Source organism: Suricata suricatta, chromosome 10, assembly GCF_006229205.1.
Source record: "Suricata suricatta isolate VVHF042 chromosome 10, meerkat_22Aug2017_6uvM2_HiC, whole genome shotgun sequence".
NCBI classification, from domain to species: Eukaryota; Metazoa; Chordata; class Mammalia; order Carnivora; family Herpestidae; genus Suricata; species Suricata suricatta.
Genome location: NC_043709.1, coordinates 43,788,832 through 43,803,938, shown reverse-complemented (window position 1 = coordinate 43,803,938; position 15,107 = coordinate 43,788,832). Strand labels below are relative to the sequence as shown.

Sequence of the window (15,107 nt, the reverse complement as noted above, 5' to 3'; positions counted from 1 at the left end):
ACCTGCTACACCATGGGAGGGGACAAGTGGGGATGGAGGTCAGGAGTCAGGCTTCCCTGGAGGTGAAACAGAGGTTGTGTTCAAGTTTATTCCTTTAAGACCCTCTCGAACAGCTCTGCCACAGTGGGTCTAAGTATTATCTGTAGAAGTCATCCTCATGAGAGCACAGGTATGGCAGAGCATGTGGCAGAATGGATAGACTTTGGAGCTAGAAGGTGCTGGATTCGAATTCCTGCTCTACCACTTATACGTTCGGGGGCCATGAGCATTGACCGAGTCTCTCTGCATCTCAGTGCTCTTACTTTAAAATGGGCACAATATTTACCCATCTTGTGTGGCTGGGAGGATTAGCAGTGATTACAGGGCCCAGGTGCTGGCTGCTATAAGGGGAGGTTGAACCTATGATAGATACTTCTATGTGAGGTAGCTTAGCTGGGGTTTCCTCGACTCTGTGTAATCATTTGTTAAGCTCATTTGAAATGAATAAAGGACCTTAAGGAGTGAATAAATTAGGTAATTTCAGGCTCCATGGTGGGCTGGGTTAAAGGAGCTTTTCAAAAATATATGTGTGTGCGTGTGTATGAGTGTGCGTGTGTATGAGTGTGTGTGTACACTTTTCAGTTTCATGTAACTCCTGAATGCAGCTTGCTTCTTCAGTTGAAAAGTTGACCCTCTCCAAGGTCTTCCCAGACCAGGGAGTCTCAGCTAAGTTTGGAGGGTGCAGGTGGCATCTGGAATGTGCTGGACCAATGCCTGAATGGCTGATGGTGGTAGAAGTGTCCACTGTAGATACCTCTCAGTTGGCGTGTTTGGGTAGTTTTTGCTCCCTTTGGCAAAATTCCCGCCATGGACACTATGCTCAACACTTTGCTTATGTTTGTTCATTTAACCTCACAAGAAACCTTTGGGGTAGGTGCCATTATCGTGCTCTTTCTGAAGATGAGAAGACTGAGGTTCAGAGACTTTAAGAAATCTACTAAAGGTGACACAGCTGATCATGTAACCTGCATAAGCCCCAGCTGTGGACGCTTTAACTTCCCTGAAATTGAGCAGTCCATTGAAGAGTAGGGGGAAAAAGTGAATATTGTAGGCCTGGGTTTATTTCCCAGATGACCAGGAGAGTTTCTGAATAAAATCACTTCCAGGACTCTCAAGGGTACTTCTCTTAAAGACACTCTTCACCATTGCTTAAGAAGCCACATCTGGGGGCCTCTGGGAGCCTCTGGGGGCCTCAGTCAGTTAAGTGTCTGACTTTGGCTCAGTTCATCATCTTGTGGGTTGTGAGTTCTAGTCCCACATCAGGCTCTGTGCTGACAGCTCAGAGCCTGGAGCCTCCTTAGGATTCTGTCTCCCTCTCTCTGCCCTCCCCCATTTGTGCTTTGTCTTTCTCTGTCTCTCAGAAATAAGCATTAAAAAAATTTTTTAAAAGAAGCCACATCTGTAGCACCGCCACGTGACACAGGTGGTGTCACACACAGGTTGAAAATAGCAGTCACAGAACTAAGACTTGGCATCTTAAAACGTCATTCTCTTTACAGAATTCTCATGTTTAAAATGCACAGTTCTCGTATGTGTTCAGCTCACTTAAGGCTTTATGGAGCCAGGACTCAAACCAGCCAGTCTGACTTCAAGGGTAAGCCGTGGCACAGGGAGCCTGGAACCCGTACCTGACCCCGCCGAGGCAGAGCCGTATCTCAGGATTTTGCCCGGCCTGCCATGAGCTGTGCTCTTCCTGTCCTGGCCGAGGCCTGGGAGAGATGATGGAGGGAAATAAACACAGCTGCGCTGAAGCTTGAAAAACAACTGCCAGGGATTTGTCCCTCTCTGGCTTTTTCTAGTCACCCGACTATTTATTTCTTGCTTTTTTGATTGAACAGAATTGCACCCTTTGTGATTCGTTTGCTGTGCGTGTAAGTACACAGCTAAACAGAGAGTCTAAAACAAAAGCCCCACGTGGGGACTAGCATATTTGAAAAGTGCAATCACCAGCCCAGCAGGCACATTCAGTTTGGGTGAGCTTGTGAGTATTCTACTCCGCTCCATCAGAGAGAGAGAATCCTCTCATTCAGCATGGACTGCGATTATTCTAACCTGCTCTCCTCACCAAAGCAGAGGAGGGCATTTTTTGCCACCCTCCTCTTTCCCCACCCACAGCCCCAGATAGTACATGTCAACACAACTCTCTGGGACTGAAATGCCAAGTGCTCGAAGACGTTGAATAGATACATAGAACGGATGTGCCTTCCAAGCCAGCATCTCGCTTCTCAGGAGGTCTTCTCTGTTCCCTCTTGCGCTACATGACTCTGTAGGAGTCGCCCTAGGCTTGCAAAGAAAAGACAGGAGGGGGACACATCAGAGAAAAAGGTAGGCTCCAGACCTCCAGAAGAACTGTCTGGCGGATACTGGTAGAGCAGATGCCACCCTGCTCTTACCTCCCGTGCCCACGACTGTGCACACTGGGGTTTCCCAACTTCAGGAACCTGTGACGACCTAGCTTTTGTTTGAGCTGGTGGATTGCCAATGCCGTGTCTTTCCTAGGAGGCATTTGTAATTATTGCAACTTGCAGAAATGTAACTGGGGTGGCTCCACCTCTCCACCTTCCTAGAAATTTTAGTTGGCCTTAGCATTTCTCATTTCATGTGAGAAGAGGCATGATTTATGGATGCTGCTTGGTTTCAGAATATAGCTAAAAGGAATACGTTACTAACAGGAGTGGTGAGCGCCACACTGCCTATTTTTAGCTGGGCGAATCTTAATTGGAAACATCACAAATAGAAGGTGGAGGAAGAATGAAAGGGAAAAGTTCAGCTTTCTTAACAAGGAAGAAAACTTAATGGGGGGGGGTTCGCAAGTTTTTATCGTTAGTTCTACTTTTCTCATCAGTTTTGTTGGCAGATGGTCACCTTGATGAATTGTGGGCTTTGTTGTGATGTGGGCCCAAGCTTTAATTTTTTTCCCTTTCTCTGCCTTTTTTTAGAAGAGGCACCTTAGAAGGCAAATATGTTTTGTCTCCTACTGAGCTAATTTTATCCCAGTCCATTATCCTCCATTGATTTGCTTTCCCAGGTTTTGAATGCAACGGAGATATATGTGGCTGTTTGGGTACTTTGTGACTCCTGCATAAGCACCAGTTGTTGATGCTTTAATTTCTCTGAAATGGAGCGGTAAATTGAAAAGTAGAACAAAACCAAATATTTGTTGTGCTGGGGTCATTTCCCAGATGACTGGAATGGTTTCTGAGGAAGGTCACATTAGGAGTTTCAAGAGTGCTTCTTCTGGAGAATCTAAATATCTTTCTTTGCTCAGGAGGCCACACCTTTTCTTTTTCTTTTTTTTTTTCAATCTATATAGCATCTTCCATTTGACATAGATGATATTAAACACAAGTTGAAAACAAGAGCAGCAGAATTAAATGATTGGGTTTTTAGAAAGTTATTCTGTTCTCTACAGAAGTCTTGGTATATTTGAAATACATAGTTCTTGGAAGTTTTTAAAAGATGTCAGGCTTTATGGAAGAATCATTTTCATGCCAAGTGTTTCTCTCCACCTGAAGTTCAGCTCAATGGCTGAAAGGAAGGGGGCCTGAGAAGTGAAAGAAAGACAAAAGGGGAAATTGATTTGGAAAGGTTTCTCCTTTTCAATTTTTGGGCTTGGCGGGTTTTTTAGATGTGCGTGAATGTCTCAGTAGGATGTTGTCTGATTATAACGTGGCTCCCGCAGCTGGGAACACATTAGCACAGTATGCCCTGGTGTCACTTACTGACAAGGACAGGAGTTGCACCAAATTCTAACCTCTTTCATGGGGAATGAGGTATGAGTATTTTACTTTAAAATAATTTCCAGGAACATGAAGGATTAAAGTGACTTTCCACAAGTCCTGTCTGAGAGGTGTATGGATTTATACAGAAGAGTGCTGTTTTGTCTCCAGACCTATTCCCTACCCTGCAGGGAAGTGATGAAACTTTATTCATTCCTTTTTGCCTGGAGGAAGGGATCCAACTATACTGAATACCTGTTAGGTCCTAAGCATTGGCCCAGGTGCTTTCCAGATGACATCATGTGATCTCAGCATTGCATGGTTGTCTTATTTCCCTTAATTTCAAATGAGAAAACGGAAGCCAACCTCCATGCTTCCTACACATTAGGTACTTAGTACCTTCACTGAGGTGTGTTAGTGAAGAGCGGGGTCCCTAGAGCTAGCCTTCCGTATTCTAAGTCCCTACTTTTTGATCTTGGACAGATGACTATGTCTTTAAGCCTCAGTTTCCTCAACCATAAAATAGGGCTACTAACAGTCATTTAATTACTCGATAAGGTGAGCATTATATGACATTATCCATGTGATGTGCTATTATATTCCTGTTATTGTTACAATTAAATGAATGGATGGATGCTATTGTCAATTTCCTTAGGGCCATGGACTGTAGAGTAACTGTATTCCCTCATCCACCGCTAAAAGACATCAGGGCTCAGTAATTAGCAATGTTTGCTCCCTGTTGGTCATGATGCAAGATGTATGTGATTACATTTGGAGCCCTTGGAGACCCTGGGCTGGGTCTCTTCATTCCAGTGCGCCCCAAAATTGTTGGCTGCTATTGAATTGCAGCTTTTTTCAGGATCGTATTCTCTGAGTTCCACTTCTTTCTATGTGTTGAACAGGGACGCATCGGTGGCTGTTAGACCCATTGTTGTTGCTGTTTGTATTTAATATCATGATAGTTTTGGCTGAAGAAAATCAGTCCTGTAGAATGTGAAGAGGGCTTTCTGCAAGGTGAGAAAATGGTGGGAAGCCCTATCCTGGGGTGCATAGGACAAATAAAAACAAATAATTTCCAGGAGTTAAATTTTCACTTTCCCTGAGGCTCCCTAGGTGTAATAGTTTATTTTCATTATGTCTCTTGTAAAGACAGCACCAATATTAACAATGTGAACAAAACAAACTAACGTTTTTGTTTGCCACCATCTGAAAGTTCCTTAGGGCCCATAGACTCATTTGCAAAAATTCATGTGCGCAAAACTCATTTGCAAAAGCAAATAAAATATGTGATCACAAATGCTCTTTACCTGACTGGCCTAGGGGACTAGCTGAAAATGAGTTTGTGCCTTTCCGTTTACTCTATTGTGTGGTGTGGTAGTCTCAGGCTGCCCGTCTCCTTACCAAAGGAACCCTCATCAAGACACTTTATTTATGCTAGGCAACTCGAATGGCTTGAAATCTTGATAGAACTCCGATGGTTTCTATGCCATCATACTGCTCTGTGACCTTCCTTTTAGAAAAATAGCATTCAATCATCACGCTCTGTGTCTTTGAAAGTTCATTCCTTAAGATGTCCAGCAAAGGAAACATCCCTGTATTCAGCTAAGTTTGGCTTTTACGTCCCTTTGAGTTTGTAGATGCTGCTTTCTTTCCTGATGAAAATTTTGGCTACAAGTATGATGGGTGACAATGCCTGGAAAGCCCGAGTTCCGAAAATCAGAAAAAAGAACTTCTTCCATATAAAGTATGTCATACACAGGGATAATTGGAAGCTACCAGAAAACATACTAAAATCTCAAAGTCTTTGGACTTTCTTTTTCGATAGTTATTACAATATGGGGCAGAGGGTGCCTGGGTGGTTCAGTCGGTGCCTGACTTTTCGTTTTAGCTCAGGTCATGATCTCACGGTTCGTGAGATGAAGCCTCATGTGGGGCTCTGTGCTGACAGTGTAGATGGACTAAGACAAATACATATTTGCCAGACTTTGTGATATAGCTATCATTTTTCTCAATTTGTGGTTTGTGTCAGCCTGATTGATTGATTTACTTATTCAACAAATAATATTTGTTGAACAACTATATATTCCAGGCTCTGCTCTGGGTGGCAGGGATACAAAAATGAACAAAGCAAATAAAAATTCCTGCCTTCAAAGAACATACATTGTAATGGGGGAGTAAGTAGATTTAGTAATGTTTTTGCATTACTCCCCTATCCCGCTCCCCTGGTATTGCTGACAGTATTTCATCATAAAGTTATTGAGTGTCCTTCATGGTCTGAATTATGAAGTGTAATTTTATCAAATGCAGGAGCCTTAGACTTTTTTCATTGACTTTTGGAGATCAGAAAAAATGTCATTTGCTTTTTGGTTAAATTTTAAAGGAATCCACCCACTTCTTAGGATTTTGTTTGTTCTGGCTGGTGGCAACATATTTTTCCAGTCTTGGAAGTTTAAGTTACCTTCCTGTTGAATAATCGTGGACCTTTATGGCTCTCTTCTGGAGAGACCTGGTTGCAGGTGACACTATTTCATCAAGGTAGCACAAACTGGCACAGTACTGGATGACATGGTCACCAGTGACATGAGAGTCAAGTGACAGACCCACACCTCAATTGTGAGAAGTGTAACATTCTTGGTAACAATTGATAGTAAATTTTGTGAATGACGAATGTTTCTTTTACAAAAAGTTACATCGGATCAAAATAAAGATTAGTCTTAGAATGTTAGAATCATGTCAGTCTTACTCTTCTATGTTCTTCTATGTTTTCTCGGATGGGAAGGTAAGAGGATGGATTATAGAAGCTCCATGAAAATTATGCAGAATTCAGTGTATGCAGCACGTGGCTCATTGAGGAGGGCAGCATGTGCATGCATCCTAAGTCAAGACAGAGTTAGAGATCTCTTGCCTTTACGTTTCCAAACTCTTTCTCCAAAGGCCCCGTCCAAACCCTTAGAGGAGCTGCTAATTGCTAATGAGTTGCAAAGTTGATGGATTTTTACATTTCATCTCTTCTCATTTCCTTTCTGCAAACCCCCAGGTGGAAGTGTCAATCAAGGAGAACTGCCTAAGGTGAGGAAGGAAGAAAAGATGAGGCAGAGAGGAGAGTCTATTCCAGGCAGATAAACAGCTGTTGAATAAGTGAGGCATCTCCTGGCCCGAGGAACATGTAATGAAAGCAAATAGAAAATGAGTTCATTCTTAACTGTTTCTATCAGATTCACCCATCCCTTTAACCAATTCTCTATTTACCTTCTGCTCTGCTTGGTTCTTGCCACCGAGGAGATCCAACTGTTTTCAAAGAGCGCAATCTGCCTTGTGTTTCTGCCAGTGTTGCCATCTTGATGTGAATACTATCAACTGCAGACTGTTAGATCTTCCTCCCCTGAATAAGTGATTTGCTGCTCAGCACTGGAGTTCCTCTAAAGATAACATAGGCAAAGAAAGTGCATCTCATATTTGGAATTCACCAGCAAGGGGTCCGGGAGGCAGCCAGGACATACTGCTGTCATCAAGTATTTTCCAATCCCCCACATTAAAACAATCTGTAAGAAAAATGTCTTGTGGTTGGACCTGCTAGAGCAGAAGATCAAAGAAATAGTTAAAGAAAACAAAAAGCATTGTTGCTTATTCATCTGGCTATAGAAAAAACTCCGATAATTTCAGCCTCCGCGGGGTATGTGTATGTCCCTGGATTTGAGTAGCAAAAATGTATTTGCTAAACAACCTTAACAAGCTCATGACTTACCTACGATGACTATAAAAGTTTGTCTCTGTACTTTCCACTTTCTTCTCTCTGTGGGGAAAGGCAGGGTTTTCAGACTCACGCCCCTGTCTTTAGGAAGAGTGACATTTAACCTTACAGGCAGAAAGATGCCCCCCACAGCCTTCAGTATTTCCAAAGGAAGTTCCTAGTCATCTCCAAGTAACTTATTGCACCAGGGGATTTTGTTCTTGTTTTTGTTTTTCCATCATCAAGCCTAAATTCTACGGTGACCACTGTAGTCCTTTCCCTGGCGTTGTCTTCACTGAGCACTGGTTTCTTATTGTGTTTATAAAGCCTTAATTTACTATCTTTCATAAGTGGACTGAATGTGCAGTGAATAGAAGTTACTGGAAGTTGCATCTCTTTTTCTCCGGTGACTTAGGAATCTGTGAATAATCATTGTGGTGGGTATTGAGAATTCTGGAATCCCAACTAATTCCATATACATGGAGGAGACTCCCTGAAGATCTCATTATAATATTTACATGTCATTAGTTTGCTGAGAAGTCTCATGTTGTTGGGGTTTGTACCAACGGTAAAATGGTTTTATTTTCCCCATTCACTGCTTTCAACTGTATTGTGTTGAATTCTACTTTCCTGCTGGGAAGCAAGTTCCTTAGCAACGTCTAATTTGCTGTCATTTTCAATTATTAGTAGAGTCTCATTTGGGTATTTAAAGCCTAGTCTCATTCATTTAAAAAAAGATTAATCTCAAATTTGATTCCAAGTGTATCCTCCTTGCCCCTCTGTTATTTGGAGTGAATGTGTCTGTGTGTAAATGTGCTGGTTCTGAGACATCTTTGCTTCTCTTCTCAAAGACTTCATTCCTCTGGCGTTGGAAGCTGAAAGGAGGGAGGGAGGTGGCTGAGAACTTTTTACAGGATTGTTAGAACCAGGAATACCCTGGTCTAATCTTTCTGCTGGGGTGTCTCTGTTGATACGGTCTCTGCAGGGCATGATGTATAGTTTCCTAGGGCAGCACCCTTCCCTCCAGCTCCACCCCTACAGCTATGTGCCCTGGATCCCCTTGGCCCTGTCAGTGGCCACACCACCACCCCTTTCTCCAGGTTGTGTGCACCAGAGCTTGGGAATGAACCTATCACAAACCAGGAGTGATGGGAGCCACTTCGGCCTCCTGAGGACTGAGCAGAATTAGAGGGGCTGGGGCCTGCCTTTGCATTTTCTCTCAGGCACATCACATTGGATTCCACCAAAATCTCTAGATTTCACTGGGCATCTGGCTCCAAGTTCCTGGGAACCTCAAATTTCAGGGGACTTATGTCAAGGGGTCCCTCTTCTCTCCCATAGAGCACTCTACTCCTAGCTTCAAGATACTCTCCTGTCTCTCTGCCTCTCCACCCTGGTGACCACATGAAGGGGGTCCCATGGTCCTGCTGCTCCGCCAGGGTCCAGTTGGGAAACAAGATGCCAGGCCCCACTTCTTGGGGGCGGTCCCTCTAAATGACTGTCAGGGCACAGCCTACCCTCCTCACTCCGGTAAGGAGAAAGAACCTGCCTTTCTCTCAAGCACTGGCCTCTCCCCACAATCCTGCACATCTGTTGTATCCTGTTAGACTGGTGGGTGAGGTTTGGGGGTGAGGCGGGAAGGGTGGTATGAGAGAACTTTGTTTTTAAGATTTTATTTCGAAGTAATCTCTACATTCAACGTGGGGCTCGAACTCACAATCGCGAGATTAAGAGTTGCATGTTCCATTCACTGAGCTAGCCAGGCACTCCTGAGAGAATGTTTTTAGTGGTAGGACCATTTCTGCTGCCTTTTAATAAGCCCTTCAGGGGGCTGGCCAGCTCCAACTACTGGGGGCTTTCTCTAGAATGTGAGGCACTTAAGTGACTTTAGTTTTGGACCAGATCAGAGTTTAAGGATGCTAAAATATGACATTTGTTACATATATACTAGTACGTGTACCCATAGGTAGATATGAAGTGATTATGTGTATATAACCTAGGCCCTAAAAAGATCAGAACACCCCTCTGTCATCCTTCTCATATATAATTCACACACAAAAATAAATTAATCCATGACAAGAGCATAGAAGGGCAAAGAAGTGCAATGCATTCTGTTTTTCTCATAACTATAATTTTTATTTTTCCAAATGTCAAATTTCAAAGTTTTAAAAACATACATGCATTCCTAGGGGCCTCAAGAACTATCTCCAGTCTTACTGAAAGGGTTAAATAAGTGACTAAATATGGACATACTTTATGTGATCCACAAATACATGAAGGACCATTATTACATATGACTGTATAGGAGATTTTCTCTATATAAATACACATACCTATAAGTCTTATTTCAGTTTGGTACATGAAAATAAATTGGTGTCTGGAATAAATTTTTTATTTCATTGGTATATATCAATTAAGACTGCAGCCAGTCTTGAGCCAGACTGACTGCGTTTTAAGCCTGGTTCTATCATTTTAGGACAAATAGCCTAATATCTCTGAGCCTCAATATCCTCATCTGTAAATGGGGATACTAATAGTGTCTATTGCATGGAATTGTTGTAAGAATAAAGTGGACTAATTAATAAAAAATCACTTAACCTTAAAAAAGTGTCTGGCCTATAGTGAGCCTTCAAAGATGGGGTTGAATTATATGCTCTTATTAACTACAGAGAAAAATAGGAAATTTCTTATTTTTTGTGGATATTAGTATTTTGAATATTAATGATAGAAGTTAAATGGATCAAATTAGGATTTACTTTGTGATGCAGTTGTCTTTTATGTATTTACCTAGAGAGGTGCCTGGGTGGTTTGGCCAGTTAAGTGTCTGACTTCAGCTCAGGTCATGATCTCTCGGTTCGTGAGTTCAAGCCCCACGTTGGGCTCTGTGCTGACAGCTCGGAGCCTGGAGACTGCTACGGATTCTGTGTCTCCCTCTCTCTCTGCCCCTCCCCCACTCGCACTTTGTCTCTGTCAAAAATGAAGAAACTTAAAAAAAAAAATTTAAACATTCACCTAGTTACCAGGGAGCAGGGCTGGAGTAGAATGAGATCCCTCAATGTGATCAGTGTCAGCCACTCGTGCCATCGGAGTAATAGCCATACAGGAAGCCGCCCGGGAACTCAGAGTAAGCTAATTCACCACCCAGGCAGGACAGACTGGGGAAACTAATGAAAATGTAGATGACTCTCCACATACCCAAGACTGACCCTGGAGATTCTTTACTCAGGAGCAGATCTGTAAAACTCTTTGTTCCCCTGCTACCTCACACTTGCTTTCCTTCTGCCCTTTGCTGTGGGCAATATTCAGCTTCCTTTGAAAGGTTTGCAGATTAGTATCCAAGGGTTTGACCTAACGATTCTTTTCAAATGGCTTCTCAATATTTCATTTATTGTTTCAGCCTCATGGCTTTCCTAACTTCTTATTGTGCACAGCTCTTATTAGCTTTATTGGCTTACCTGACTCAAATTGATTTCGTTGAATTTTCTGGAACCAGAGGCAGACCGTTTATATATTTGTTTCCTCACATCCTTTCTATTTTTACCTTTCCATTTCAAGCTTTCAGTCTAAACTTATCATAGATGCTAAGTCTTAGCAGTCTTGATCTTCTCCGCAAATATTTGCCAGGTTGTAATTTTTTATTTGTTATCAACAGCCAAATTTAAACAAGGCTAATCTTGTTCTAATTTGGTTTGCATAAGCCCCAGTCTTGGTACTTAGAGAAAGCAAATGCTAATTTCTTGTTCTTTCTTACGTGTGTTTTCCCCTTCTCCCTCATGGACTGCAGTTAATATTTTTTTAAAATAAAAATTATTTGGGGCAGCGGGAACCACATTTGGACCTAATGTTTAAACAGAAAGCATTTTGGCAGGAACACACTGAAGTATATAGAGTGACTGGTGGATCTGTTTGTTAGCCTGATCTTGGTATTGTCTCTTTTCCCTTTTTACTTCCTCAGGGGGTAACCCTGGTGGTCCCAGTTTGTTGAAGGCCCCTGCAGCTCCCACAACCCTGAGTGGCAATTTGCTGCCTGCCATTGGGTTCCTGTGGCGGCTGCCTGCAGCAGGCTGGGCTATGTAGACAGCAGCGGCAGAATTCCTAGCTTGATGTGTATGTGCTTGGACTTCCCTACGTTGTGTGCATATATGTACTGACCGCAGCACCAGAACTTCTGACTGAGTGGGCAGTGGGGGTGGGGGCAGAGGGGCTGTGTGCTGTAGGTGGCTGATGAGTATGTCAAGAGAGGTTTCCTCAAACCCTAATTTCACTTTTAAAATAGGACTACTGAATACTGAAAACAAACCACGGACTAAAAGGGGAGGGAGGGAGGGGGTGATGGTCATGGTGGGGGGCACTTGTGGGGAGAAGCACTGAGTGTTATATGGAAACCAATTTGACAATAAACTATTAAAAAAAGATATATAAAACATCAAAAGAAAATAAAATAGGTATCTTAATTAGAGGCTAAATTCGGATTCTGGTCTGTCAAACAATAGCTTGTAAAGGCACATGTCCATACTCCCCTCCTTCTACTGGTCTTCTACTTCAGCAGCTCTGTTTCAGGCTCATGGCTACTGACTGCTGTTAGAACAGCAATTCCTCTTTCCCTTTCGGTCCGGGAACTCGTGAATCCTCCCTGGACAGCAAGGCTTAGCCTCCTCCAGGAAACGCTCAGTGCCCATTCCAGTCCTGAGTCACTGCTCCATATTCTAACTCAGGCATCAGAACACTACTGCTTGTAGGTCAACTCCAGCCAGCTCTCTGCTCTTTTAATGAAAGTTTGATCAGGATACAACTATGTTCATTTGTTTACATGTTGTCTCTGGCTGTCTTTGAGATACAGTGGCAGAACTGAACAGTTGTGACAGAGACCGTATGGCACATAAGCTTAAAATATTTATTTTGTATATGGCACCTGGGTGGCTCAGATGGTTGACCGTCTGACTTAGGCTCAAGTCATGTCTCATGGATCATGAGTTCAAGCCCCATGTCAGGCTCTGTGCAGACAGCTCACAGCCTGGAACTTTCTTTGGATTCTGTATCTCCCTCTCTCTCTCTGACCCTCCCTCTCTGCCCCTCCCTTGCTCATGCTTTCCCTCTCTCTTTGTCTTAAAAATAAATAATAACCATTAAAAAATTAAAAAAATATTTGCTTTGTAGACTTTTGCAGAAAAAGTTTGCTGACCCTCTCTCCTAAAGTGAAAGGCCTAATGCATGAAGCTTCCGGCATGATGTATAATGAATGCCCCTCTTGGGAAGTTTTTAAAACCCGCATTTTAGAAATTAGTATAGTTTTTTTTTTTAAAGATTTTATTTTTAAGGATCTCCACACCCAATGTGGGGCTCAAACTCACAATCCCAAGACCAAGAGTCACATGCTCTACTGACGGAGCCAGCCGACACCCCAAGAATTCAGTATGTTTTTTCTTTTTTTTTTTTTTAGCAGTTCCCAGACATTTTATTCACTAAACAAAACAATCTCAAAATTATACTTGGAGATTGGGGTGATTTTCCCCTTACGGAACAAAGAGAACCCATAGGCAATTTCATTTTCTAGAGACAACATCCATTTATTGCCACTGTTAGGTGATTGCAGAAAAGGCTTCCAGGGCACAGCTTTGTACCTAAATCAGTTTCTCGCAGCCAGAACCCTTACTAGTTGTTGATCTCAGTGTAAGAATATAAATCCTATCCAATTTCCATAAGGATGTGTGAAGATATAACTTAAATCATTTATATGGCAGTCCAAACACACAGAATTAGGTGGTTAGCATTTACTTTACAAGATAATTCTTGGGGCGCCTGGGTGGCTCGGTTGGTTAAGCGACCAACTTTGTCTCAGGTCATAATCTTGGGGTTCGTGAATTTGAGCCTGGCGTCGGGCTCTGTGCAGACAGCTCAGAGCCCGGAGCCTGGAACCTGCTTCAGATTCTGTGTCTCCCTCTCTCTCTCTGCCCCTCCCCTGATCGCTAGCTCTCTCAAAAATAAACATTAAAAAAGTTTAAAAAAATAATTCTTAACGGGACCCTTTTAGACACTCAGGTGTCCCACTTTAAAGAACTTTTACAAGAATGGTAGGTATGGGGACGCCTAGGTGGCTCAGTTGGTTGTGTCCGGCTTCGGCTCGGGTCACGATCTCGCGATTTTTGAGTTTGAGCCCCCACGGCGGGTTCTGTGCTGATGGCTCAGAGCCTGGAGCCTGCTTCGGCTTCTGTGTGTGTGTCTGTCTGTCTGTCTGAGACTCTGCCCCTCCGCCCCTCGTGCTCTGTCTCTGTCTCTCAGAAATAAGTGTTAAAAAAATACATATTAGAATAAAAAAAAGGAACGGTAGGTGAGGTGAGCGAGAACACATGAACTCCGTGCCAGAGCTAGATTCATCCGCCGGTCTTCTCTCCTGCCTAGCGGGCAGCCCATTCCCAGGGTGGAGTACACGGAGGAAGAAACGAGAACCTGGGGCGTTGTGTTCCGAGAGCTCTCCAAACTCTATCCCACTCACGCTTGCCGGGAGTATTTGAAGAACTTCCCTCTGCTGACGAAGTACTGCGGCTACCGGGAGGACAACGTGCCTCAGCTTGAGGACGTCTCCGTGTTTCTGAAAGGTAAGACTTCTCTCAGGCGGTCTCGCCTCTTCCGAGCCAGCATCCCGCTTGCTCTCCGGGGACACACAATGCAGCAATGGCCCTTAAAAATTTTTTTTAAAAATATTTATTTATTTTTGAGCGAGAGAGACAGGGAGTGGGCAGGGGAGGGGCGGAGAGAGGAGGAGACACAAAATCGCGAGCAGGCTCCAGGCTGTGAGCTGTCAGCAGAGCCCGATGCGGGTCTTGAACCCATGAACGGTGAGATCATGACCTGAGCCGAAGTCAGACGCTTAACCGACTGAGCCACCCAGGCGCCCCCAGCAGTGCCCTTTTTACAAAAAAGGACAAACTCCCTTTGATTTCAAAAGGAGAGCGTGGAAGCAGCGGTTACCTGGGGCCACCTGCGGGAAGCTGCGCAGGGACGGTGGGAGGGGAGGGGACTGGCTGCTCATGCCTCTCAGGGGCTCGGTGGGCTCCCTCGGGGTTGGCTGGGTATGTGGTAAACCCCAAGGGATGTTTGCGAGTTCAGCTTTGAGCTTTTCTGATCCAGGAACTACTCTGTGGGGCCCCATAGGGATGGAACGGCCTCAAAGGTGACATTTTATTTGCTTTGTTAAAATTATGTACTGCATGAAAACATATTGTGGATAATCTTGAACGCTAGTGACTTTCCTTTGGGGGAAACCAGTTAATTAATCAAGCAATATTTGTATATATAAATGATGTGCCAGAGACCGTAGTCATGGCAGATAGAGGAAGGAACAAGAGGGGGCACAGGGTCACCTTGAGTTCAGGTCCTCTGTGCGGTCTGTCTCTTCACTGGCCCTCCTGGGACAGCACCTGGGAGAGTTTGTAGGGGTGGCAGAGGAGGGCCTGGTTTCATGTGGCTGCACTCCCTCCTCTGTTCTCTCTCCCCGCTCCTGTCACAGCAGTTGTAAAAGCAGAAACCTTGTTGCCTTCCTCCTCTCCTGGAACTCACTTCCTCGCCTGCCTCCCCTTTCCATCGGGGATACTGTAGACCCACTAGGCTCACCTCTAAGG

The 15,107-nt window shown here is 43.8% G+C and overlaps 1 protein-coding gene across 2 annotated transcripts in view; it reads left to right on the top strand.

The window, feature by feature from the left end:
- The window catches only part of TPH2 (tryptophan hydroxylase 2), a 90,259-nt gene that overhangs the window by 18,901 nt on the left and 56,251 nt on the right, over window positions 1-15,107 (top strand). For both annotated transcript variants that reach the window (XM_029954588.1, XM_029954587.1), the window contains exon 6: window positions 13,888-14,084. In XM_029954588.1, coding sequence (XP_029810448.1) covers window positions 13,888-14,084 — 197 coding nt within the window. The remainder of the gene's footprint in view (window positions 1-13,887; window positions 14,085-15,107) is intronic.